The 27,680-nt window shown below is 35.9% G+C and overlaps 1 protein-coding gene across 1 annotated transcript in view; it reads right to left on the reverse strand.

The window, feature by feature from the left end:
- Positions 1-9,232: 9,232 nt before the first annotated feature.
- Positions 9,233-27,680, reverse strand: part of LOC127454389 (lysophosphatidylcholine acyltransferase 1-like) — an 81,757-nt gene continuing 63,309 nt past the window's right edge. Inside the window, exons 10-14 of the mRNA XM_051721569.1 lie at positions 24,353-24,478; positions 19,860-20,013; positions 19,072-19,170; positions 18,717-18,858; positions 9,233-14,376 (exon numbers count right to left, since the gene is read on the reverse strand). Coding sequence (XP_051577529.1) covers positions 14,198-14,376; positions 18,717-18,858; positions 19,072-19,170; positions 19,860-20,013; positions 24,353-24,478 — 700 coding nt within the window. The 3' untranslated portion in view covers positions 9,233-14,197. The remainder of the gene's footprint in view (positions 14,377-18,716; positions 18,859-19,071; positions 19,171-19,859; positions 20,014-24,352; positions 24,479-27,680) is intronic.

Raw genomic sequence — 27,680 nt, forward strand, 5'->3', positions numbered from 1 at the left:
TTGAGCGCGTTACCGTGGAGACCTAGCTTGTATGGAGGCTTCACGCTATTCTCCGCAGCATCCACGCACAACTCACCACGCGCCACACCGAGAGCGAGAACCACATTATAGTTACTCTACCCTCCCTAGCAACCAGGCCAATTTGGTTGCTTAGGAGACCTGGCTGGAGTCACTCAGCACGCCCTGGATTCGAAATCGTGACTCCAGGGGTGGTAGTCAGCGTTAATAATCGCTGAGCTACCCAGGCCCCAGAGATTTTTTTTTAATTAATTTTTGTTTTTTACATTTCAAATTAAAATTAATAAATCAGACACAATGCAGAAAACAACCACACATAAATCAAGGGGTGAGACTATAAAACATCCACAATGCAGAAAACACGCACACACCCACACAGGTGTGTTTGATTATATTAGTGATCGCTCATTGACTATCATTGATTTCATATCAGGCTAATGATATTTTCTATTTCCAAACTCTACCCCTTATCCTGAACATCACACAAACATGTGCACGTCACTAGATTTGAAGATCATCTGACCCATTTTTATTACTGATGAGGACATTTGGCCCTCACAAGTGTAGACAAACCTGTCTATATATACCAACCATACCACACAGGTTGAAGTCTGAGTCTGACACCTGTGTGGCAAAATGTAATGTTTGATGTTTAAAATAAATGACAGGTAACACAATAATTACTCTGTCTTTTACTTGTAGCACAATCAGATTTGACTGTGGCAGCATGGTCAGGTTTGACAGCATATTGGTGCATCACTGCAAAATCTGACACTTCCACATAAGTGGTGTAGAAAAAAATGCTATAAATTGACAAATAATAGTTTTTTATAATGTCTTGTGATAATATCTAGAAATTAGGTTTGTTACAACTTTGGCTTATAGAGATCAACCAATGCATAGAGCACTGAAGCCATCTACTGGACATACTAGTTGTTGTTTTTTTATTCCAGCAGATATCACCAGAGACCCCCAATGCATGACAAACTGTGATGTTTTGACACTCTTTCAATTTACTGAAATAAAGGTTTTTATTGAAGTGAAGTTAACATAAAATGTGCTTATTTTATATGAAAATAAATGGTGTAATTTAGTAATTTAGAGCTAAATAAGGTATAAATACCATAAAATCCCCCCTAAAAATGCACAACTTAAGTGTTTTTACTTTAGAAAAATTTGTGTTTATATATCTTCACAAAACAAATTAAAATATTACACATTTATGTTTGGGTAATTTTTGACCCGTGAACAACATGAGTGTGACTCACAAACGAACACCGCACAAGTGTTAATACAATGTTATTAATGTTGCTTCTATTTGGGGCCAGTTTGAAATAATAATAATAATAATAATAATAATAATAATAAAGAGAAAATACAACAAAACAAAACAAAACATAACGCTTACAGGGATGCACTGATGTACACCAATAAGAAAATATTAACATTAAAATTCATTGCATTTATAATTTTTTTATGGGGTCTCTAATACCCAAGGAATGCATAAGGAATGTAATTATTATAATTTTTTATTTTATTTAATTTTTTTTCATAGAGGACAACATTAGAAGTGTGTTATCAAGTTGAAATGTAACTTAATTTCAGTATGATTAGGAAAAGTGCTGACGTATCAACCTAAAACATAAATGTTTTGGAATGAAAGTATGTTTTTGAGCTATTAAAACACTGTTGGGGTTTCTTAGACCCCTGACAAAGCACAGTTAACCACAACAAGCAAAGGTGAACATGTAATAGCAAGCTAGTACCTAACAAAAAATATTATGTAAAATGTCTGTAACAGCAGTAACATGAAAACATTTTGATATTACATAAACTACACCGGCATCAGGTAATTCAGATGCCCTTTGCACAAATATTATTATTGTTAATGGCCGACAGAGCTAATGAAATAATTGACACCTTTCGGATATTCATTTTCAGCACATGCCACCTGCTAACATCATAAAGCTCATTGAAATTTCTGACATGGATATGAAACTCTTTGCTTGCATAAAAAAAATTCACATTTAAAGCCAAACTGAAGCTTGTTTCTATTTTGCTTGTCAGTGCTGGTGAAGAAACAATCAGAATCAAATTAAAAAGAAATGAAAAACTGCAAAATCATACATGTTTGTGGCAGAAAGCAATGACCTTATAGTTTAAATCCTGACAGATACTCAAAGTAAATAAATTCTAATGTATGAATCTATTGTGAGCATCGGGGGTTTATAGGACAGTGTAGTCATGGCCCACATGCCTTTCATAGACTTCACGCTGTCATAGAGGCACACAATGTGAAAATTCCACAGAAATACAGTCATCGCAAGACTCACTGATTTTAAACAATCCTCAATAGAGCTTTTTTTCCGGTGCACACCTGGATGGCTCCAGTTAATACAGCACTGCATTCATAATTACCAGAAAATCACCACACAGATGACTATGAGAACAAGGATGCAGCAAGAAGAAGAAAAAAACTGCATTGTCAAACAGTGTATTCTTTTACTATTCATTGGAGTCACTACTCTTGCATATTTAAGAGATACAGTGTTAGAAAACACAGTGAGGATCTTATTGGTGTTTAATAATCTCCTTTTAGCACAGTTCTTGCAGTGAGCAGTTCCATCAGAGCAAAAGAGCAAAATTATTAAAGGAAAGACCAAAACAAAAGGGAGAAGACAACTTAAAAAATACATACCATACAAAAGTAGATATTGTGAAGTAAGTTACAGTTCACTAATCTGATTGGAGAAGCTGAATCCAAAAGTGCTGATATTTTATTCAACAGCAATTTTACAGTTTGTAAGACGTCATTTTTATTTGTATAGCGCTTTTCACAGCACACATCATTTCAAAGCATCTTTACAGAAAATTAAGCTTTACCAGGAAAAAGCTTTAATGTAGTAATGTCTTCAAGTCATAATAGTGTGGTTTAATAATAATAAAAAAAATACATGATTGTAAATTGCACCTTAAAATAAATAATAATTAGATTTATATTTAGACCCCCAGTGAGCAAGCTTAAGGCGACTGTGGTAAGGAACACAAAACTCCATAAGATGTTGGTTAATGGAGAAAAATAACCTTGGGGGAAACCAGGCTCACTGTGGGGGCCAGTTCACCTATGGCTAAACAGCATGAATATAATGCAAATATTACTTATTTATGTGTAGTAAAGGTCAAGATTTAAAATGAGTAAACTAAGTAAGTGTTAGGGGCCAATGTTTAAACAATTAATGATTAAATTCTTAGAATTTACATCCTGAATTAACTGTGGAAGTGCAAACAGATGGATTGTCTTTTGTTATTTGGCTGATGAAGGCTGCAATTAATTTAATATCTATGTTTTCCATTTTAAGAGTGTAGTCCATCATTTGACCAAGGTGATGCAGGCAGAGGTTAGTGAGGTACACTGTGTTACACCGGCAGCACCTGCTTTCTCTCCTGAACGCCGCCAGAGGTCACCATCTCCAGAGTACTTACCCTTCTTTCACGAACTACATTTCCCATAAACCTTCGCTCAGACTGATTACTCACCCACCTGTTTCATATTATCTCTGTCTATTTAAGTTCCCTGTTTACATGCATTCAGTGAAGTGCAGTTCTGAGCATTATTTACCATTATTGTTTTCCCTGTGTTTTGACTCCTGCCTGTTCATCGTATTTCCCAGCCTGCTTGTGTGTTTTTGGACCTATTGCCTGTTTACTGGATTACCCCTCTGTCTCTCGGATTTACTTGGTTTGGCTTTCTTGGACTGTCTTCCTGTGTACCGAACCCTTGCCTGCTTTTTGATAACCCTTTGATTTGCTACTTTGTTGTACTGTTTATACTTTTATTAAACATTACTGCCCCGGCGTCTTCGCTACACACTGCAGGAAGCATTTTATTGTTGTTGTCTGTGCAAAATTAAAGAAAATAGCTGACTGTCTAGTGTCTAAAATGTCAGTTCCTCAATATAAACTTTGTTTATAGAACTGTGGTATAAAAGCAATATCACACTAATTGATACAAACTATGAAACAGTGTCGTTATACAAAATTATTAGCACTCTTTGAATGCCATTTGTCCGATACTTTTCTGTATCAGAGGCACTGAGGTTTTATTACGCAAGCCTTATTTCTAAATATATAATCTATAAGCTTAATTTCTAATCTTCATTTGTTTTTAACAATCCACACAAAGTAGATTTTAATGAATGTGCCAGTCATCTTGTTCAGTTATTCGGGTTTAGTTGGGAGTCGGTATGCGGGAATAAATAATGTTTATTGCAATGTCATTTCCTCAAACACAACTCAAAATAGTAGAACAGTGAGCTATAAGCCTGGGGGGGGTGGTTGACACTGTCCTACCGTTTATCAAGTGTCGAACTTTGCTTTGTTAAAAACAACCTGGAATCATGAAACCCAACGCAGGTGTTTCGAAATGCTTTAAAAAAAGTTATTTTTAACTTTACTCGGTGATCCCACAATGGTGTTTTATTGCCACGTAAAAAAGAAAAAAAGATTTCTATTATAAATTCGTAATATTTTGCAAATAAAGTACAAAATTATGAGAATTAAGTTGAAGCATTATGAGATTAAAGTTGTAATAGTTTGAGAATATAATCATAGCATTATAATATTAAATTTCATATGAGTTTAAAGTCAAAATCATTAGAATAAAATCGTAGGTAGCATTTTGAGATTATAGTCATAATATTTTGAGAATAAAGTAAAAAGTATTAGAATAAAGCCATTGCATTGTGAGAATAAAGTAGTAGCCTATATTGTGTGAATAAAGTAGAAATATTAGAAGGAAAAAAATCTCAATATTAGGTTAAACAGACCGTCATTATCACAAAGAAAGAATGGACACCGAGCCAGCAGCTTCGTTAATGCAAGAGATCGATGTAGAGAATGTAGTTAATTTATTCAGGAAAAATAACCAGACAGATTCTCACAGTCCCGCTCGGCGTTGTTAATTGGGTTTTCCTATCTAAACAATACTGTAACTGAGGGGATGTTACCACATACAATGTCTTGATATGGACTTATATAATTTAAAGCAGTTCCAGTTATTTTTCGCTTCATTTGAGTGTGAGCCTATATTTCGTGCCTCCCTTGACAGACGCCCACATGTTGAAAACTCCTATACAAATGCACACCTCATTCATGAACAGAGAGCTCGCAAAAACTTCCCACAAAATTATCTCCCTGGTTTGTGATGTTGTATGTAAAGACCCAGATGCTCCACTTTGCTGTTGTCCACCACATCACTTTCCTTTGATTTATTCTAAAAATATTACGACTTTAATGTCATACTGCTTCGAATTTCTTCTCATAATTTTTAATTTATTCTCAAAATATTATGATAAATGACAATTGCAAATTTAAATTTTTTAATTACTTGGATTTGATTGTTAGCATTAGTTTCTGCACAATGAACAAATGTGCCGACAAGTTGTAATTTTTGCTTTGATCCTCAATTTAAATTAATAACGTGTTCGATCCACTGATATACGTATATATAGAACTGGATTGCTCATGACGTCATATCCGTGAAGACACTGTGCTGCCATATTGCTATGCCCAAACATTCCAATGTCCCTATTGACTTAATTGAAAATCATATAATTTCAGCGAGTAAACATTAGTCATTCAATCACCGATTTTATATCTGAAATCTACATGTACATCCATACAACGCAAACGTCCTACACATGTATTTAAAGTCGAGAATTTTTCCTGTTTCTTGAAAGCCCGAGCAAGTTATGTATATATACTGTATATAAAAAGTATCCACCTCTAACAAACTTCATCACGGAACAGATCAGCTGAATGTAAAGTTCACTGAAACTGAGGTAAGATACAAGCAGATATTATCAGACATATTTAATGTGAATATCCAGGTGTTTATTCAGAGTTACTTGTTTTATGCTTTCATCTAAAAGTGCTTTTTTTCTTGCGGTCACTTGAAAAAGAGCACGTGTTCTCTTCCTCCATCACATGTGCAGCGCCTGAGGGAGACACGCAAAGCGAAGTTGGTTAAAATTAAACTGATACACTGCGCTTAAATTGCAAACGAGTATGTAATTTATGATATGTATCCATGTGTGACTATAGAGAGCACTTCAAAATGAAACAAGCAAATCCCAGGCATTTAAAACTATTTAGAAATCCCAATCTGACTTTTTTAAGTCCCGTTCGAGGGTAAGCACGTACTGTCACCCAAAACAAGCAGATATTACAGCTTTTCCTCCTTACATTATAACAATTCCTTTGGTGATCATTGTGCTGCACTGATAGACTGAACACTGGGGCAGGTGAACGCTCTGACATCGTCACTAGAGGGCAAAATTTAACTGTCTTATCTGCAGGTCAAAGACGGTGAAACGGGTGTTTTTGCTTGTCAGTCATTGATGCTCTATGGCAGTTTGGGCATACCAAGATGGCCACTCAGACACTTCCGGTGGCTTTACCTCCTGCTGGCAGTTTACCGTTGCATCAGCGATCCAGTTCTATATATATATATCAGTGGTTTGATGCATTTATTGTGTGCCTGACGTTTGCTCATATAAAGTTCTGAACAGGTGTCAGTGTTGTATGCTTAATATAGGTCCCAATTGTTATTTGACAGGTAGGGTGCTCATTTTGTAAGTCACGGAAGGAAGAATTCTTCTTATTTTTATAGTTTAATATGCCCTGTGGGCTAAGCCCCGGATGTCACTGAAGTCTAGCAACGCCCCTGGACACAGATCACCTTAATGGTGACATCACACCAAACAACTGTTTACAACAACACCAAAAAAAACATAAATAATACTACAAAAGATCTTAAACCTTTATGCATTCTTAATAACAACTATTTAAATGCATCCATAAGTTCCCTTTGACCAAGGAAATCTAATTAAATAATTCAAGCGCAAGGGATTATTATGGGTATTCCCCAGAGCCTCATTTTTGTACTCAATCATTTCATAGTCTTTAATTATAGTAGATCTTTCAGAAACACACTGTATCAATCAGAGTGCGGTTACATGAACACCAATACGTTGCTACCTACCACAAAAAAAAAAAAAAAAAAAAAAAAAAAAAAAGCAGATAACAGATAACACAAGAAAACCACATTTACATGGGATTTGAAATCATCGGGTTATACTCTGCTTTTACTGTCAATATGTAAACAGGCATGCACACTTGTTCACATTGGATAAGATGGTAAGAACGCCAGTAGGGTTTTAACAGTACATGCAAAAACAGGGTAATTGACAAAAATCTACCTGTATCAATCAGTCGGTTTTTGCTTAAACTGTTTAACCTTCTCTGATAAAGGAATACTGTGTACAACCTTACATGTTGTTGGCTTATTAAATATAATCTGTGTAAGATTGTGTATATGAATGTGCTCAGTTCCCTAATTTGGATTTACTAAAGGCCCGACTCAGTCTAAAATACTTCTTGAATATTGCTCACATTCATTATCCCAAGCCTGGAAACATAGTGCTGACTTATACACAGCACATACCAATATAAATCTGATGTTATATGCATGGATTGGCTGTGTGCTCTTGTTTTGATGTTTGAATGTTGTCACCTGACTATTTTCTTGGAAAGGTAATGTGGCTGTAATGTGATCAGGGCTCATGACTAGTGCAAATCACCAGCACATTAATGTGATGATAGATGCTCTTCAAGAAATATCAGTAGGAAATGTTGCGGTTAGTGATTAAATCAGCGGTCCTGCCAGTCTGCCAAACACTGAGGAAAAGATGTTGTGCTCTATTGCCATGAATGAAAATCCCTTGTTCTGTTGACACAAAAGAACTTGTGTGGTAGAGCGGTAAGAGCAATGCAATGGAACTAGGGTGTTGTGACCCAAAACTTTTCTTTATAGAATCAAAAAGCCTTTTCTAAGACAGAGATCAGTCATGATTTCATGTGTAAAGCATTTTAAACATATTGTTCAAAAGTACCAGTCTTTCCTTTAAGTGTAAAATGTTTTTAATGTGGAAAAAGTTACTCAGTGCAAGTTTACCACTAAAGGATACCGTGACTTTTATAGTCTTGCGTATGCTCTATATGGACTCTTTTCACATTTCCGAGATTGGAGCACGGAAGTAAACTGCTAACATTTTGCATTAATGTTCCCTTTGTAAAGAGTATAAAATGGGGATCTTTAACAATTAACATTTCATTTAAAAAGGCATTAATCATTTACTTGTAGTCAAAACAACATGCACAAAAAGGCCAACTTTCATGCCATACCAGAAATTGCCTTTTTAAACTCACGTTTATGCAGTTAATGCTTAATAAACATCCTTAATCATATGTATATTAATTCACAATTTCATGATTTGTCAAAATGCAGCAAAATAGCTCTCAAGTTGGCATGCATTGCATGCAAGTTGAGCTGTATAGACATGTTATGACTTTGAATAAAACTATGAATCTGTAACAGGGTAAATTTATAACACTTAACAATAAAGTTCCATTCGTTAACATTAGTTAATGCATTAGGTATCATGGAACAACAATGAGCAATATATTTTTTACAGAATTTATTAATCATTGTTAATGTTAGTTAATACAAATACAATTATTCATTGTTATTTCATAGTGCTTTAATGTTAAACATACAAATTTTGTAAAAAAAAATGTTAGTATATGTTGAAATTAACATTAAGATTAATAAATGCTGTATTGTTCATTGTTAGTTCATGTTAACTTATGTTGTTAACTGTTAACAAATGGAACCTTGTTGTAGTGTTACCGAGGTACATAGGAAACCAACGCAAATATAGTGTTATGTTATATAGCAGCATTTGTTAAATAGAGTTATAAATGTACAAAAAATAGTAACATTTTTTAAAATAAGAGAATTGTTTGGTTTATAGAGCTAAATTAAGGCATAAATGTAGCATAAGTCTGTTAAAGGGTCCAATTATCTACTAAAGATGACAACAGATTTATGATCAAATGCTACTAAATAAACTTTGATTACTTAAAGGATCTAAAATCTTAGATTGCAGAGTTGAGTGAGAAATATTCACAGGTTCAGCCTTATCTAATGTGAAGATGTTTATGATCATCTTAATTAATACTATTTGATCCCAATCCCATCCCTGCTCTGTTGAAATGCTCTCATCATTAATGCTGTTATTTTATAGATGAAAATACCATGTTTAAACTTCTAGGGGGAGACAAAGAGTTGAAAACACAACCAGATCCAAAAGAGTGTCGTCAAGTGTCCCTTTTTTATTACAGAGTCAGAATGACAAGTCATTTCTTAGCATTCAAAACAGACAAGCCCAGGTATCTTGTAAAAATGACTCTTTTGATACATTACAAAATAACATTTAGGGCAAAAAATAGAAAACAAACCTAAACACCTAGACAAGCCAGACGGGTGACGAGCCATCAGAAAGACGCATTACTTAAAAAGACAAATTTAGTCTCTCTTCTTTAGCTCTGTGTAGAACACACCATCAGAGGCAGAAGGAAGAGAAATAAATATGATTTTACAGTTTGAAAACACAGAGTAAAACAGGTCTTCCTGTGAGGTATTTTAAATAAACTACGCTGAAAAAAAAAAAAAAAAAGGGGTTACACGCCCGAGCGAGAGCTGGGTCCTTTTTTTTTCAAACTGCAAATAGGCTGACTAGGGTTTGCTCAGGTCTCCATTTATCAAACATTTCTGCTCGTTTAATTTATAATTTTTAAATATGCCAATGTGTAAATATCACAAAACATGTGCAGGTCACATTTTCCTTTAAAATCATGAGATCTCTCTCTCTCTCATATATATATATATATATATATACACACACACACAAACACACACAAACTGATCAGCCAACAATTAAAACCACCTACCTAATATTGTGTAGGTCCCCCTCGTGCCAAAGATCAGCAGTTATAGAAATTCTCAAACCAGCCCGTCTGGCACCAACAATCATCCATGCGATTATCTAATCGGCCAATCATGTGGCAGCAGTGCAGTGCATAAAATAATGCAGATACTGGTCAGGAGCTTCAGTTAATGTTCACATCAACCACCAGAATGGGGAAAAAAAAATGTGATCTCAGTGATTTTGACCGTGGCATGATTGTTGGTGCCAGACGGGCTGGTCTGAGTATTTCTGTAACTACTGATCTCCTGGGATTTTCACACACAACGGTCTCTAGAATTTACTCATAATGGTGCCAAAAAAACAAACAAACAAACAAACAAACAAAAAAAAAAAACATCCAGTGAGCGGCAGTTCTGCAGATGGAAATGCCATGTTGATGAGCGAGGTCAACAGAGAATGGCCAGGCTGGTTCGAACTGACAAAGTCTACGGTAACTCAGATAACCGCTCTGTACAACTGTGCTGAGAAGAATATCATCTCAGAATGCTATTCTGAAATGCAGGTTGGCACAGTTTTGGCAGCACAAGGGGGACCTACACAATATTAGGCAGGTGGTTTTAATTGTTTGCTGATTGGTGTGTGTGTGTGTGTATATATATATATATATATATATATTACCACCATCAATGTTTGCAATGGGTTGCTTGAATTCTGACTAGATTCTCAATTCTGCAATTTTGTAACATATTTTATTCAAATTCCATATAAATGAAAAGCAATACAACAAATTATATATATAACTATTTTACATTTTTAAAAAGTATTTTTTTAAATGTATAATACAATATAAATCTTTTTATTTTTTCACATAACAGTAATGAGAATCCGATATTGTCTTAATTATTTTAACAAGAATTTGTCATGTCATTCTCATGAAAAAATAAATACACATAAAAACTTGGTCTTAATTTTCTCTCTTTTAAGTGAATGTGACCATTCAGCTGAAACATAACATGATCTTGTCAGGTTTTGTGATAATTATCTGTATACTCAAGACTCAATTAGCACTTGCTCAGCAAAGAATCTGAGCAGAAGCAAAGTCAAATCAATCAATCTCGCAACAAATGAAATAACCATAAAAAAAAGAATGCTTTTCTCAACTGCACTGAGCTTATCCTCTGCAAAAAGATGTAGTTCAAAGGGATAGTTCACTAAAAAAAAAATTCAAATTCTTGTGTGGATGATTATTTATATATATATATATACACATACACACACACACACACACACGGGTGTGACTCTTTGCCATACAATGAAAGTGGATATAATGTATAAATAACTCCTTTTATGATCCAATGAATAGTCATGTTTGTAACGTGTGAGTCCATGACAACAGAGTTTACATTTTTGGGTGTCCATTAAATGTGTAAGAACCGCAATTCCTACTGGTCCCAAGAAAAATAGAGCCCTGAACAAACCCGCGATTCCCTTCTGCTCAATCAGATACAGTCTCCCTGTGGTCTGTATGGGTACTTATAGATACAAAGCCATAATGATGGCATTACAAACCACTTTAACATCTTAGCCGATCACATGCACACCAGCATACGGCATCACATTTTTCCAAGAAGTAACAAAAAGAAAGTTTAAAAATCTAAAGTGCCAGCACAAGTAAATATACATTAAACTTTGAAAACAGGTGGGGTAGTGTGAACCAAGACAACTGGATTGAAAAACATTGTGGCGAGTTGATGACTCGAACCGTCATGTGTACAGAGACCGTACTGTACATCAGGTTCAAAGCGTCTTTGCTCCCAACTTGCTGTTTGAGCGGCGTGATATAGTGTCGCAGATAGCAGAGTATATGTTACTTCAGTATGATACAGTTTTTACTCTCAATTGTGATGGATTGTCGATACATTCTCTTCTTTGCAAAACTACATTTTTTTTTTCAAAAAGAAAAACTACATTGAAATTCAAGGCCAACAATAATTATGAAATTGGAATTATTTCATAAATATAAAGAACAAAACAAAAAAGATTGTAACAGTAATTATAGTCATTCAGCATAGTCATTCAAGGAAAACAGCACAACAAATTTAAAAAGATCGAGGATCTAAAGATACTAGTTTATCATTTCAGTCATTGTTATAATTTGAAAATAACACTTTAGATCACAGATCTTTCATGGCAGTGAAACTCAAAAAAAAATTCCTTTATGTATATCAAAATTCACAAAATGCCCCGCATTTGGAATATTCAAAATACATATCAGAAATCATCTATTTTTAAAAAGTCAGAGGTGGTGACATTGATAAAATATTGCTTTACTGAGAACGTGACTTGATTTTAGTCGAGAACCGAACGGTTAGTGAAGTGAACTGATTTCATGATTTCAGGTTTGCATCAGATCTCTCAGATTATAAGTGGAGATCTAGGATCAGGCTATTCATATACTTATAAACAGAACTCTTATAGATGGCACTGATCCTAGACCTGTAAATTTAGTCACAGGTGTTTAATAGCGCATATATGGGCCTTGGATTCATGTAACTATACAGCTGTGGACAGACCAGTAAACACAGTGACATTAAAGAGTTTCCACATCTGATGCTTTACAATGGAATGCAAGATGATTTCAAAAGTTCAAATAAAAAACTGATAGTCTATTTATGGTATTCATCAAGAAAGCAAACCTATATCATCTCAATAGCTAATCGACCATACAAAACAAGTCAGTATCTAACAGTATCTTATAGCAAAATAAACTCTGGCAATTTCTGCAATCTTTGTGGTAAATCAAATGTAAGAAAATAACAGTATTAGAAATATAGCTTCACTTCGGCCACATTAAATAGTCAAAAAGAAAAACCCAAAACAATTCATGCCATAATGTTTTCAAAAATCAAATGAAAAGGTTTATGTATTCCCTCATCATCAGTCATTAAGCTTTTTTTGCAAGTAGAACATGAAAACCTATTGTTAAAATTTTTAAAATACAAAACATTATCCTTTAGACTTTTTTTTTTTTTTCGTTCAAAAGTTCATCCTTTAGTTCAAAAACAAAACAAATTTGACTTGGACATTTGATCGTGTGAAGAAAGCAAAGCTCAAAAAAAAAAGGAAACATTTTCTTGATGTAAAATGTAGGAAGAAATTGGGAATTATTTTCAAAAATATCTGAAACTGGGCTCGTTAAGAAGTAAATTTATGCACAAAGTTGAGATTTCAAAGCCAAATTGTTCTGCTTGATTTTTTTTAATTGCCTTTATGAGTGAAAAATAGAAAAATACAGGTAAATGGTATTTATCAAAAAGGTAAACGTTCTATTAATTTAGTTTATTCTGTTTTAGGTGAAAAAAATAAAATAAAATTTGAATTCCTGATTCACAAAACTAACTACAACACAGTCGTTATCATGTATTTGGTCCATATAAATTCAAGATTTTAGCAACTTTAGCAGTTTATTTCAGTACCTAAAAGTAAAAACAAAATTACAAAATTAAATCTACCTGGGATGACTAGTGATTGTGTCATATATTGGTTGTTGTACATTGGGAATGTAAGAATGTGTAATTGACTGTACAAAAAGATGACTCACCTATTGCCAAAATAATCCAGTTCACATAAAAAAAAAAAAAAAAAAGTAAAAAAAAAAAAAAAAGGACAACAAAAAACACCATTAGCCACTTTTCCCGCACCCCTGAGCTAATGGACAAAAAATGAAAGAATAAGGAGACATAATAAAATAACTGAACTGGCTCATTTGGATTCAGACCAGCACTTCATTGGACCATTTTGCACCTCAAATCTGACACTCTTGTACAGATATTTTTCACTAGTGCTAAATGATCTTTTCGCCAAATACGGAGAAATACTGTTATCAAGCACTGAGCCCATGCAATACTTACTTACTTATTTCATAAAGGCATCTACACTCATTACGGGGTGGAAAATTTGGGCAGTGAGAGTAACAGAGTGCAAGTTAAAAGAAATAAAACTTCTCAATTCATTCCTGAATGGGATATTTTGTTTGCTTGCCTAATTTTCACCCCATAAAAAAAAGAAAAAAAAAAAGAACATGCAGTCAGTATCACACAAATAAATCACCCAATGAGAAACGAAATAAGTGCTTGGCCTTCAAGTATTTACGTTTTACAAAATTAAGAAAAATCCCTTTAATTTGCCCCTTAAAAAAAACAAAACAAGCTGAAAGGTGGAGGAGAAACCCAGCAGGCATAAAATAATCACAAAATGTTATGGATACCAGGAAGCAAACTTTGCAATGTTGTGACTCTGACTGCCTTCCTTTGTTTCTCTGGCGAGGGACTGAACGTCAAGGAAGGGACTCAGTCGAGTTTCTTTTGAGGAGCGTGGTGGTGATCGCTTGGGGTGAAATCAGCACAGAAACCGTTGGCCATGGGATTGGAGGTGTGAGAAGAGGAACTGCCCCCGAATCCTGCATGGTCTGAGTAGAGGTACTCCACAGCAAAGTCTGGATGTTGTTCGGCAAAGTTCCTAAAGCTCTCTGCCACAAGGTGGCGTCAGAGAAAAAATAACAGTCAGATCATGAAACAAAACTTTACAATATGAAACCACCTCACATATTTCACAAACTTCAGCTTAAGTATGACAAAACTAATTAATAGTTGATTATCATTTTATAGATCAGGTTATAGGTTCCCAAACCAGCTGAACCTCTATGACCTGAATTATTTAATTGAAGTCCCACTGATATTTTAAGTAATGTTAACCTTTCAAAATCTAATTCATTTTATGTCTTTGCACTTTTTTTTTTTTTTATATGTAAAATGTCCATTACTGTCTATTTTTATTCATCATTTTTATTTTAATTTCCCTGATCATTTTATAAACTTACGCAATTCCATTTGTGTTTGCACATTTGATATGATATTGCAAAAATCTACACTTTAAATAATTTACTAATGAGCCAGGGGCATAGCAACCATTATAACCTGGGGTGAGGGGACTATCCCTTGTTACTTGTAGAAAAATTCATGTTTATATTTTTAGGAAATTAAATGTTATTTTGTAGGCATTTTGACCACCGTGCAGGGTAATAGTAGCCGACCACATATAACAACTGAAGGCATATATACCTATATACCACAAGGATGGTTAAAAGGTTTTAACCTCAACACAATTCTTGTTTTTTATTTGTCAAATGACAGAGAACATTAGGAATTATCCAAGCAAAAGGAGGCAGTGTGATGTTCTGGGCAATGTTCTGCTGGGAAACCCTGGGTCCGGCCATTCATGTGGATGTCAATTTGACACGTGCCACCTACCTAAACATCATTACAGACCAGGTACACCCCTTCATGGCAATGGTATTCCCTGATGGCTGTGGCCTCTTTCAGCAGAATAATGCACCCTGCCACACTGAACACATTGTTTGGGAATGATTTGAGGAACATGATGAAGAGTTCAAGGTGTTGCCCTGGACTCCAAATTCCCCAGACATCAATCCGATTGAGCATCTGTGGGATGTGCTGGACCAACAAGTCTGATCCACAGCAGCTCCACCTCGCACCTTACAGGACTTGAAGGATCTGCTGCTAATGTCTTGGTGCCAGATACCACAGGACACCTTCAGGGATCTTAGCATATTAGCCATGTTTTGGCTCATCAGTGTATATGTATATATATATATATACACACACACACACACACCCACACACACACACACACACACACACACACACACACACACACACACACACACACACACACACACACACACACACACACACACACACACACACACACACACACACACACACACACACACACACACACACACACACACACACACACACACACACACACACACACACACACACACACACACACACACACACACACACACACACAGTAGTGGCCAAAAGTGATGTCCGGAGGGGATATTTGCACATTATTTGCTTTTAATGACCATACAGGTTCGATTAAACCATCAAAATATGAGGAGTATATTGGGAAGAAGAAAACACTAAAAGTTGGTTAAGGTATTTCATTGACAAAATTATTTGGCAACAAAGGCAAACTACAGTGTATCATGGAATATGGGTTTTATTCTAATATGCAAAAAATGCATAGAAAAACAAAACGCTCACAGGAAAAAAAGCATACATTGACTACAATGCTATCAGTTTTTAATATTTTGTTGGTCCTCCCTTGTTTTTGATTACAGCATCCATTCTCCTGGGCATTGACTCAATAAGCTTTGCGCATGTGTTGTGCATAATTGTTTGCCAAGCCTCCTTAAATTCTTCCCAAAGCTGAGCTTCATTGGAAGACCTGCATGACTTATCACAATTCAGGTTTAGAATTTCCCAAAGTTTTTCAATGGGATTAAGGTCAGGGGACTGAGGAGGCCACTTGAGGACTTCAAAACGCTGGGCAGCAAGGAATGCCTTTGTTGCGCATGGTGTGCTTGGGATTGCTATCATGTTGGAAAATACACGTTCGATCTCCAAACAGATCCTCCATACTCGGCAACATTGTGTTCTGCAAGATGTCCAAGTATTGGTCCATTTTCAAAGTGCCAACCACTTTGTAGATCAGCCAGTAAGCACATTTAACAAGGGAAGACTTTATTACTTTAGCGCATCCATGTATGATAAGAATTAAATGTTTCTTTTTTTGTTGTTTTTATCAAAAACTAACTGTAAAAAATACTGGATTAAAAAGAGACATTATTCAATGACATATGGATCTGTGGATCTGTTCTTTGGACACACAGAACGAGTTAAACCAAACTTTTACTCTCAACACACAGGGAAAGGACCTCTGTGCTGATAAATTCTCCACTAATCTTCTCCATCGATCTTGGGATTGAAGAATCAATATCGAGATCATTCAAACAAAGATTGCGATGCATCGAAAAATCTATATTTTTACCCAGCCCTAATATAAATGAAAAGAAGAATCCTTATACTTGTTGGGCCTCATGTGTTCAGATAGAAGACAAAGGCAGGCCTAACAGTCATAAAAACATAACTCAAGCCCCCACCTTCTAAGTCGTAAATTTTACTGATAAAAATCACGCCAAAATCAAACAAAGGGAGTCCAAAACAGACTACAGATCCATGAAGCCTTGCCCTCTAAAGGATCGAGCTCTCAACTCCTATTGGATGAGGCACACCACAGAACGTCCCTCAAACATGACATCATCAGGACTTCAAATAATTCTGAAATGTTTCCAGAGTTGCTTCCAGCGACTTAGTTCACCGAATACGGACGTAGCTTTTTGCTGCTCTCCGGTGCAACATCGTGGCTTAAGGAAGTAATGTCCGACTTGAAACTGTAGCCACACAATCTCCATCTCGCTGGACGAGTTGAGATTACTCTGGGTTCAACCAAACACTCTAACGGATCCGAAGGAGACCGCCGAGCAATTCGCATCTTCATCCGTTGGCCTACAGAAGTGAAGAGATTAAAGATTTCTCTTCCATCTTCAATCAAGTCGACATTTCTGAGTTCTCCGCCAGCCCGCCGAGAATCAACAGCCTTACCGCCCGCCGACAGCGTGAGGAAACGGCCTCCCGTCATCACCCGAGCCTCAAGGAACCGGGTCAAGGTTAAAGGACGGAGGAAAACACATTCTACCTGTGTCCTCATGCGATTCAAGTAAGAGGTTACGTCTGGGCAGAGATAGAATATTATAGTGTGTTATTCTTGTGTTTCAAGGTTTTTGCTTGTACAGTCTGCGGACCGCCATGTCTGCTCATTATTAATACTCAGGGTATTAATTATCACGAATTTGTTTTGCTGTATTGTGGTCCAACCAAATTGGATTGTTGTGCATTTTCGCCATCGCGGGTGAGACAGCAACTGAGTTCATCCATTAGAGTCAAATAACGCAGGACTTTTACGAGCCCCGCTCGTAAAACCGCGTCTCTGAGTGATGAACACAGCTGTTTTCTCTCCAGCTATTGCGAAATCAGCTTTCGGGCTGTCACTTGATAATCTCTCTCTCTCTCTCTCTCACTAACCACACTGACACACACACACACACACACACACACACACACAGTCACACACACACCTTATGTGTTATAGGATTATTTTTATTTCCATATCTAATCATATCACTATTTAGTCTTTAGTTGTAAGTCGGAAGTTTATTGACTGCATTGTATTAATTATTAATTGATATTACTGCATAAATAAACTTTTGTTTATATTACAAAGAGAAGTGTTTTGGTTTGTTTTGCATACGCCTGTGTCATGCTGACGGGATGTCAGTGCTCGGATTCAAACCTTCATTCTTTGTTTTTTTCCCGAAAATCGATATTCTTCGGATGCCGATTTTCCTAAGAAAACAATCTAATATTGAGACTGTTACACTATTTGGTTATTAGTCCCTAATTCTAGGGTGGTGCCCCGTCAGTGTTAATCCTTATTAATATTCTATTGATTTTTGATAATTGATAATTATCTTTGATTGAATTTGAATGATCAACAAGCTAGTGTTAATTTTAATTAATGTTTCATCGATGTTAACAATTAACGATTATCTTTGATAACTGTTGATTTAAAGGATTAAAAAAGCTAACATTGATTCTCATCAATGTTCTATTGATTTTAATAATTAATAATTATCTTTGATAATTATTAATTATTGCTAATAACCAAACTTGCTCCTAAACGTAGCACACTACATTTACTGGAGTCACATATGAGGTTTTAATGAATTAGATCCAATTAATTAATTAAAATATTGATTAATAACTACAGAAATAATTATTAATTATTAATAAATAATTAATAATTATAATAAATAATTATTAATTATTTCTGATAGTAACACTGATCTAAACAACCAGTAAAGCCCGACATACTTACCAAAATTGAGTTTGCCAGTGTCCTCTTCATCAATGGCTCTGAACAGACGACTGACTACGAGTTCTCCAACCCCCAGTGCAGTCTTCAAGATACACATAAACTCATTCTCTGTGATCGCACCATCTTCTTCTGCCTCAAACATCTGAAACAAACACATTTTCAAAAAATAAACATCTCAAACCAATAAAACTCCACATGATTCTCCATGAGAACAAGGTTGAGCATCATGAACACAATTAAAATTATTTTAATATAACATCTTAAACCTGCCTAATCTATTACTTTTTAACTTGTGAAAAATAATGTAGTCCAGTGATTTCTGTAGACGGTTTTCCGCTCGTTTTCTGACACACACCTTAAAAGCCAACTTCATGGTTTCCAGTGTTTTTGCGGGCCTGCACACAACAGAGAAGGCGATCACAAATTCTCGGATATCCATTGACCCATCTTCACTCTGCTCAGAGAGAGAAAAGAGTGAGACATTTCATTTCACTGAGCCTGAGCAACAACTCCTGTATGAAAAATGGAGAAAACCAGAAAGATGATGGACCTCACTAATGCAACTCAGAGACACAAAGTAGGTTGTAAATCCTAAAATAATGACACAGTCATCTGGATTTGGTAACGTATTAAGCCAAAGTATACTCCGGTTTTGAAGCGAATGCTTAGAGTCTGCATTCAATTTGACTGTGCACTCATACACAGGCGGTTGGCGCATGTGCTCTACGACTGCTATGAGAGATTGGAGATTTATCTTCAAGAGTTTAAACCCATAAATATGTCTTCATATCCCTTCAGACTCGAGTCATACAAATGCTGATATCTCCAGACCTCCTGTTGTTGTTTTTACATTTGTCTCCTGATATTTACTGGCGATTACATCTAGAGCTTCTTCATGACAGCAACAGCTCAATTGTGAGTGTTGCCAGCTTCTGGACCCACTAAATTTTGAAAATAATTTCAGGCGCATGCACATTCTGTGCATTTAGAGTATGCACGGTAAGAAAAATCAGGTTGCACTCTGCTGTTGACGAAATTTGCATCTTGCATCTCATGCAGACGACTAGCGTTCACATCTGACCGAAGTATACTTTGGGATTTACAACCCAAATATATGTGTGAATAGAAGAAACACAGATTTACTTCGTCAAAGAGAGAAAACATATCTCTGAGCACGTCTGACACTGGCAGGTCCAGGAACTGAGCAAAGTCCTCCAGACTCAGTCTTTCTCCTTGGAGTTTATGCGCTCTGTTCCCATATTCCTGTAGACGTCTCTCAGGATTCTCACGTTTTAATCTTAAATTAAACATTCAAATACAAAAAGTTTACATACATTTAGACTTCTTTTACACCTTGTATTAAGATGAGTCTCAGGTGATCTGATCACATGTGGTCAGGCGAGACACATCACTGTTTACACCTGGTCACTTAAATGCATCTCCTGTGACAACTTGTGTTTGGATTTTGAGAGGTGGGTCTTTGATTTTATGACGACATACAATCACTATGTCATCGTGTTTTTGCATGATAATGGGCTGCGAAAAGTCAAAAAAGAAAAAAAGAACGGAAATAAAAAAAAAGCACAGAAATAAATGGAGCACTGTTTCTCCCAGATGCAGTTTAATCTAAGTACAAACGCAATATTTTGAGCAAAATCATTCGTTGTTTTAGTGGAGTCCCTCTATTAGTTCAGCTTCAGATGTTTGCGCTTCTCATCAGTGTCACTGCATGTTGATATCAAACACACTGAAGAAGATCTGTCAAGTTTTCGTGCTTGCATATGTATTCGCTTTATCAAATTTTCCCGATCTGATGGACATTTCCTTTTAAAGCTGCTTATAACCAGCAAATTTAAACAATTGTTTTAGCATAGTGGTTGACTGACAGGTGAGGGGTGGTGCTTCACTGCTGTCCGGAATGCACAGGTCACATGCATTTTTGATTACCTCCTATGTTGTTTTTGTGACTTGAGAAGCAACAAAAGTTAAATGGTTCACAGGTTGGACAGTGCAGATTCATTATCTTGTTTTACCAGCATGTCAGTTTGCAGGGGATTGTCGTTTTAGACCCCGAAACACATCTTAATACCAGGTGTAAACGGGTCTTTCACACATGGATGAAACAAATCTCACAAACTTTCAAAATGATAAAATGAGCCATAATTGTAATTGTATTACAAAATGTTTTTTAACTGATGTTTGGCCATCTTTTAAATAGTCAAACATGTCCACACAAACATCTGACAGAAATGCAATATCCTCTGTTGCAGAAACACAAGCCAACTGTGTCTCATTTCCTTCCAAGTTAAAATATTTTCTCCAATTCCAGCTTAACGTGTTTTGGGCCCTGGAGAAGTTTTGACATGCCTTGACATTTGTGCTTTTTTCAGTTGCTTATAAACATATTAATGGCTAAAGTCTGATAACACTGTATTCAGCACAAACTGGGCTAGAATAATATGTGAACAACATGTATGTACATGTTTGTATTTTTGAGAAAATAACGTTCATGCATGGTTTTTGAAAAAACAAAAATTTCAAGTCACTGAAATAAGGCCATACAACACATACTAAACATTTGTTCACAAGACTTTTGATAACTGGATCTTGTAGCCTAGAGTTTTTGCTACAAAATGATGTGAAAACCATCCTGATCACTCATTCATACAAAACAATATAGTCATTTAACTTTTGTAAGACACTTTTAGTGTTAGAAAGGCCATATGCGAGGAGGCGTGGATGATCATGAATATTGATGTGATTCACACCTGAGGAGACAAAGACCACTCCGCTGAGAGAGAATGAATGTGAGGAGACTTAATGATTGAATGTATTGTTTGTACATTTTATTCTAATAATCCTAGATACTGTATATGATCATGTTTAATATATTTCCTGCATAATTAATCAGCACTACTATACATTTTCTGATAGGTCAGTTACGTCAGGGTTTCTGCAGGTTCGAAGGAATGAAATTTAAGACTTAAGACTTTTTAAGGCCAAATAAAAGAAAAATTTAAGACCACTTTCGCAATAATAATATTTTTTTTTAAAAACACGTTAAATAATTTATTGAGACTACTTGGATGTCTCTGGACATGTTTTTTATATTTTATTGTGCATTTATGTGTTTTCTTTTTTTTTTAAATAAGTTAATACAACATTAAAACTATAAATGAATTCATTAAGAATGCACGTAGCCTCAAGTATGTAGCCTATATTGTGACCCTTCTCTTTAGTCACTTGCTTTCCAGCAAGACGTGACGCAATAGACCAATGCTTTGGCAATGTCACTGCTTATGTCAAACAAAAGTGGTAGCAAAAACCACGCATAAAAATTAAACTTTTATCAGATTGCGTTGTTGAAAAAATGATTCCGAGGGCTCTCGTTGACTGCTGTGCCTTCAAGATCATCAACAGAGCTGACTGGACTGAGATAATTTCAACTCACAACTTTGCAGCATAAATTTATAGTGAACATGATTACATGTTTGTTATTAACTCATTTTATTATAGTAATTGTATCGCTAAGAATATATTTGTATTTATTATGGTTTTGTATCATACTTTCGTTTAATCCGCTAATCTGTCAAATCTAACACAGCAGTCAGCGGGCATTCTGCCACCACTTACTGCGCACGCGCTGACATTTTTGTAAACAAGAGGATTGGTCTATAGACCTTATGTTTGATTTTTAATGGGAATGGAAATGAAGCTGTGAAGGATAGACTTACTATCTCTTCAATGGCATGCACGGTATAAATCTGTAAAAAGCTCCAATATCCCATCTGATTTTCCACAACTCATGTTGTCTGGAGTTTTTTGTCCTTGAAAAGATATTTTTCCAATGTTTTGTCTGCGGAATGATCCAAAAACACTTTAAACTGCAGTGCAGCCCACCGAAGAGACTGTACGTCTATCCCTCACAGATTTGTTGTCATTCTCGTCAAAAATGTTATATGGCGCTGCTGTGAATAAGGTCTAGCATGTGCTGAATAACATTTATACATTTTTTCTTGGCAGATACCTTTACCGAATTCTTTAACAGGTAGTTAAAGGGCAGTTCATTTAAAAATTACATTTCTGTCATCACTGGTCACCATTCACTGTCACTGCATCTTGTTTTTCATTCAATGAAAGTGAATGGTGACTGAAACTCCCTAATATCTCCTTTTGATATCCACTGAAATAAGAAAGTCATACAGGTTTGCAACAGCATGAAGGTAAGTGATGACAATTTTCATTTTTGTGTGAAATATCTCGTCAGTCACCTTTAAAATGGACGTTTAAAGTTGACAATATGTACTGAAAATGTTAACGGATTAAATTATGAAAGAGAACTGTGCTGCATAATTAGTTATGATGTATATTGAAAACAGATTGTATACTAAATATTAAATATAGATAATATATTTTCATATTATGTATATTATTAATATTATAATTTATATAATTATATTATTATTGTTTTGTATATTATTACAAAAAAATTTAAATTGATTCAAATGGCAGAGAAAATACCTGTATATGTCAGATGGAGCTCAAGAGAGGAGGAGATGAGAGATATAACAGGTGTAACTCTGCAGCTGAGTAGTTCTGTTAGCTTTACAGTTATTGTCAAAGGTGATGTGAAATAAGGAAGCGCTTGCAAATTGTATCGTTGACCGCTTTGTCGATTATAAGCAGGAGCGACAGTGTTAGCGCATCGCTCGCTTACAGAGACGCAGAATAACGCCATTTGCATTTCTGATTAACGGCTTTATGAAGATTTATACATGTGTAACATCGTAAGTTCAGTAAAAACGTGCTTCCCTGTGCACGCTCACACTAAACTCAAGCGTCAGCTGCTAAACGCACGAGAGAGAGAGATGATTATTGCTGTTTTAAGCGTCTCCTCTATTGACGCCCCAAAATGTAAGACCTCAGCAAACAAAATGTAAGACTTCTTGTAATTTATTTAAAATATTTAAGACTTTTTATGGCCTTAAATTTTAAAAAGTACATTTAAAGACCCGCGGAAACCCTGTACAGTAGTTAAATGCATAAGACATACCCATCTCTTACTCCTGTAGACATCACTTAAGTTCCATGCAAATCGACAGTACAGACATCTGCAGTAATAACATACAGACGTCCGGTAAACTAATCCCATCCGAATAGGGCTTTCCATCCCCCAGTCCCTTTACTCTATATCCCTTAAAATCACCATGATAACAATAGTTTTTCCACAAAATGCCATATTTACTATACTATTATTTATCATCTGAATAGTCACATGCTCTGACTTTAAGTGTTAATGAGAAGTTATGTTAAAAAAAAAAAAAAAAAAATTTTGTTTTTGCTTCTCTTCAATTTCAGTTTTGAGAAGGGAGAATGAGAAACAAAAACAAAAATTGAAAAATGCTAGAATTGTACTTTTTTTTTTTTTTAAATGAATCAATTTGTGTATGTTTGTTTTTTACTTCTGCAGAAAAAATAAAAGAAAACACCAGTTTTTTCGTTATCCTTTTTTTTTTTTAATTATTTCAAAACGGAAATTGAATGAACGGAAGATACACTGATTTTCATAGGCTTTTCTCCCATCTCCCTAAAAATATGTGTGTTTGCATATTATTATGCGCTGTAATGTGACTCACCCCAGTCTGCGGACAAGTTTGGCAAACTCCAGCAGACACGTGTCCACTGGCAGCCTGATCTGACCCTCAGCCATAGCTAACTGACAGTCTTCAAATGAATAGTCTGTCACAGGAACCTGCAGGGCTCTTCACACAACAACATATCAACATTATACACTTATCTCACTCATTTCATTCATTGACACAGAGGTGATATTCTGAAACTTGCACCCCTCTAATTTACTGTAGCATTTCACCCTCTTAAACTGTTTGAACTCAAAGACTCACAACTACTGTGTCACAGTAGGTTTCTGCATGTTACTGTATAAATCCCCCAAATAAAGATTAATGTCATAAAACCTGTCAAGAACATGTCCAGTTTATGTTTCACAATATAATACAGTGGCAAGAAAAAGTATGTGAATCCTTTGGAATTAGCTGGTTTTCTGCATTAATTTGTCATAAAATGTGATCTCATCTTCATCAAAGTCACAAGTATAGACAAAAACAATGTGTTTAAGTTAACAAGACACAAACAATTATAATATTTCATGTCTTTATTGAACACATTCCATTAAACATTCACAGTGCTGTGGAAAAAGTGAACCCTTGGATTTAATAACTGGTCGATCCTCCTTTGGCAGCAATAACCTCAACCAAGTGTTTCCGGTAGCTGCGGATTAGACCTGCACAGCGTTTCATTTAGGAATTTGGACCATTCTTCCTTACAGAACTCCTTCAGCTCAGCCATTTTCTTAGGATGTCTGGTGTGAATGGCTCTCGAGGTCACTCCACAGCATCTCTATTGGGTTAAGGTCTGGGCTCTGACTGGGCCACTCCAAAAGGTGGATTTTCTTTTTTTGAAGCCATACTAAATAAATAATAATAATAATGTTTCTTTTATATAGCACCTTTCTACTAAGTCAAGGTCGCTTTACATGTAGCAAACAAATATACAAAAAAAAACAAGAGCAGATCAATTAAGAATCAGAATGACATGGGGCAAAGAGATATGATTTGAGGTGGGTTTTGAAATCATGTATGTCACGGAGGGATTGTGGGATAGAGTTCCATAATATTGGAGCAATAGTGCTAAAAGCCCTGCCACAGAGTGATGTTAGCTTATAATGTGGGATGAGTAGTAACCCGGAGTCAGAAGACCTGAGTGAGCGAGGGAAAGACCATGTACACCTTTAGATGTTGTGAGGAGTAATGTATACTGAATGCGGTAAGAGACAGGTAGCCAGTGCAATCTACTTAAAATGGGGGTGATGTGAGATGATTTCTTGGAATAAAAGAGAACCTGAGCTGCAGAATTCAGAATGTACTGCAGTTTATTGATTGTTTTAATGGGGAGACCAGAAAAGAGGGCCTTACAGTAGTCGAGTCATGAAGTGATGAAAGCGTCTCTGCATCTTTTATACTGAGAATGGGGCGTAGTCTGGCAATATTACGGAGGAGAAAGAAAGCAGTTTTTGTAAGAGAAGAGATGTGAGAAAGGAAGGAGAGTGATGAATCAAAAATAATGCAGAGGTTTCTGACTGTAGAGGAGGACCTGAACAGGACACCATCAATATCAACAGACTGATCAGAGTGGTGAGATGTAAGATTTGTGGAACCAACTAGAAGTACATAAGTTTTGTCAGTTAAGTTAATTATTGGAAAATTATTGGTCATCCAGGTATTGATGTCATTGATAAATGCAGATAAGGAGCTCGTGGGTAAGGGTGCAGTGGGTTTTGAAAGTTGCATAACAGTGAAAGTTGAGAATCCTGAGGGACGCCCTGAGAAACAGGAGCTGTAGTAGATTTTGACTGACGAATACAGATGTAGTGTTGACAGTCAAAGACAAAAGAATTTAACCAGGTTAGTACAGTACCAGAAATGCCAATAGCAGAGAGACGACAAATGAGTATAGAGTGAGAGATAGTGTAAAATGCAGAACTGAGAACTAAGAGAACAAGAATAGTGAGGGCACCAGAGTCTGCGGCCATTAGAAGATCATTAACAACTCTGAGTGCAGTCTCTGTGCTATGGAGTGGATGGAAACCAGATTGAAAACATTTAAAGAGATTGTGTGAGGCTAGATAGTATTGTAGCTGAGAGGCAACCACTTTTTCCATCAATTTGGACAGAAAAGGGAGATTTGAAATAGGACGGTCAGAAGGGTCTAGATCAGGCTTTTTTAAAACTGGGGTGACAGCTGCAGTTTTTAGTTCTAGAGGGACAATTCCAGTACTAAGAAATCTGTTGATGAGGAGGGAGATATGCACTGAAAATGCGGTGTGGTGGGGGCCGGGTCTAACTGACAGGAAGTAGAATTCGATTTCTTGATTATCTCAGTAATTGCAGGTGGGCTAGTAGGGGCAAAGTCAGAAAATGTGCCAATCAAGAGGTCAGTGAGGAAATCCTGTGGTGCATCTGTACATACGATAGGAGGAAAAGTTTGTATAGTGAATTAATTTTATTTTGAAAGAAGTGAAGAAATGACTGCCAGAGCCCAGCCTAATCAGAAAAAACAGACACGGGTGGGTTGGTGAGTTTGTTAACAGCGGAAAAGAGCGTTTTGGGTCTGGAAGAGGCATTTTTGATAAGGGAAGAAAAATATGCTGAGCGTGCAGCATTTAATGCAGATCTGTATGTCTGCAAATGGCCATTTTAGGTAGATGAGTGAACAGTTCAACCAGTTTTCTTAAGGAGACACTCAAGGCGGTGTCCTGCAGCTTTCAGAGTGCAAAGTTCAGGTGTAAATCAGGGAGATGAGTGAGTGGAGGGGACAAGTAAATCAAGGGCATAAGAAATGGATGTATTGTATCTAGTGAGGATGTCAATATCTGTAAGGTATGATGGTTGTACTGATGCAGAAAAGGATACGGGATCAATAGATTTAAGTTGTGGTAGGTTATAACGGATTTCAGACATGACCTGGGGAGAAGGGTTTTCACAACTTATTTTAATAAGTGAATGATCAGACAGTCCAATCTGAGAGCCGAGCACAAAGACATTACTTATACCAGCAGTACAGACTAGGTCTAGAGTGTGGCCACAGGAGTGTGTAGGGAAGTCAACGTGATGAACTAAATTGAAACACTCAAACACAGACATGAGCTCATGCGCAGCAGCGCAATTAGTATCTACATGTATGTTGAAATCACCAAGTAACATTACAGATGAACACATGGCACAAGTTAAAGTTAACAGCTCATTCATATCACTGAAGAAATTAGACAAAGATTTTAATGGGTGATAAACAAGAACCACAAGCAGTGGCGATGGACCAATAACTTTTATAAAAAATAAAAAATTAAAAAATTAAAAAAAAACAGGTATTCAAAGGTACTAATCTCAT

The sequence above is a fragment of the Myxocyprinus asiaticus genome, chromosome 16, assembly GCF_019703515.2.
Source record: "Myxocyprinus asiaticus isolate MX2 ecotype Aquarium Trade chromosome 16, UBuf_Myxa_2, whole genome shotgun sequence".
Taxonomy (NCBI): Eukaryota; Metazoa; Chordata; class Actinopteri; order Cypriniformes; family Catostomidae; genus Myxocyprinus; species Myxocyprinus asiaticus.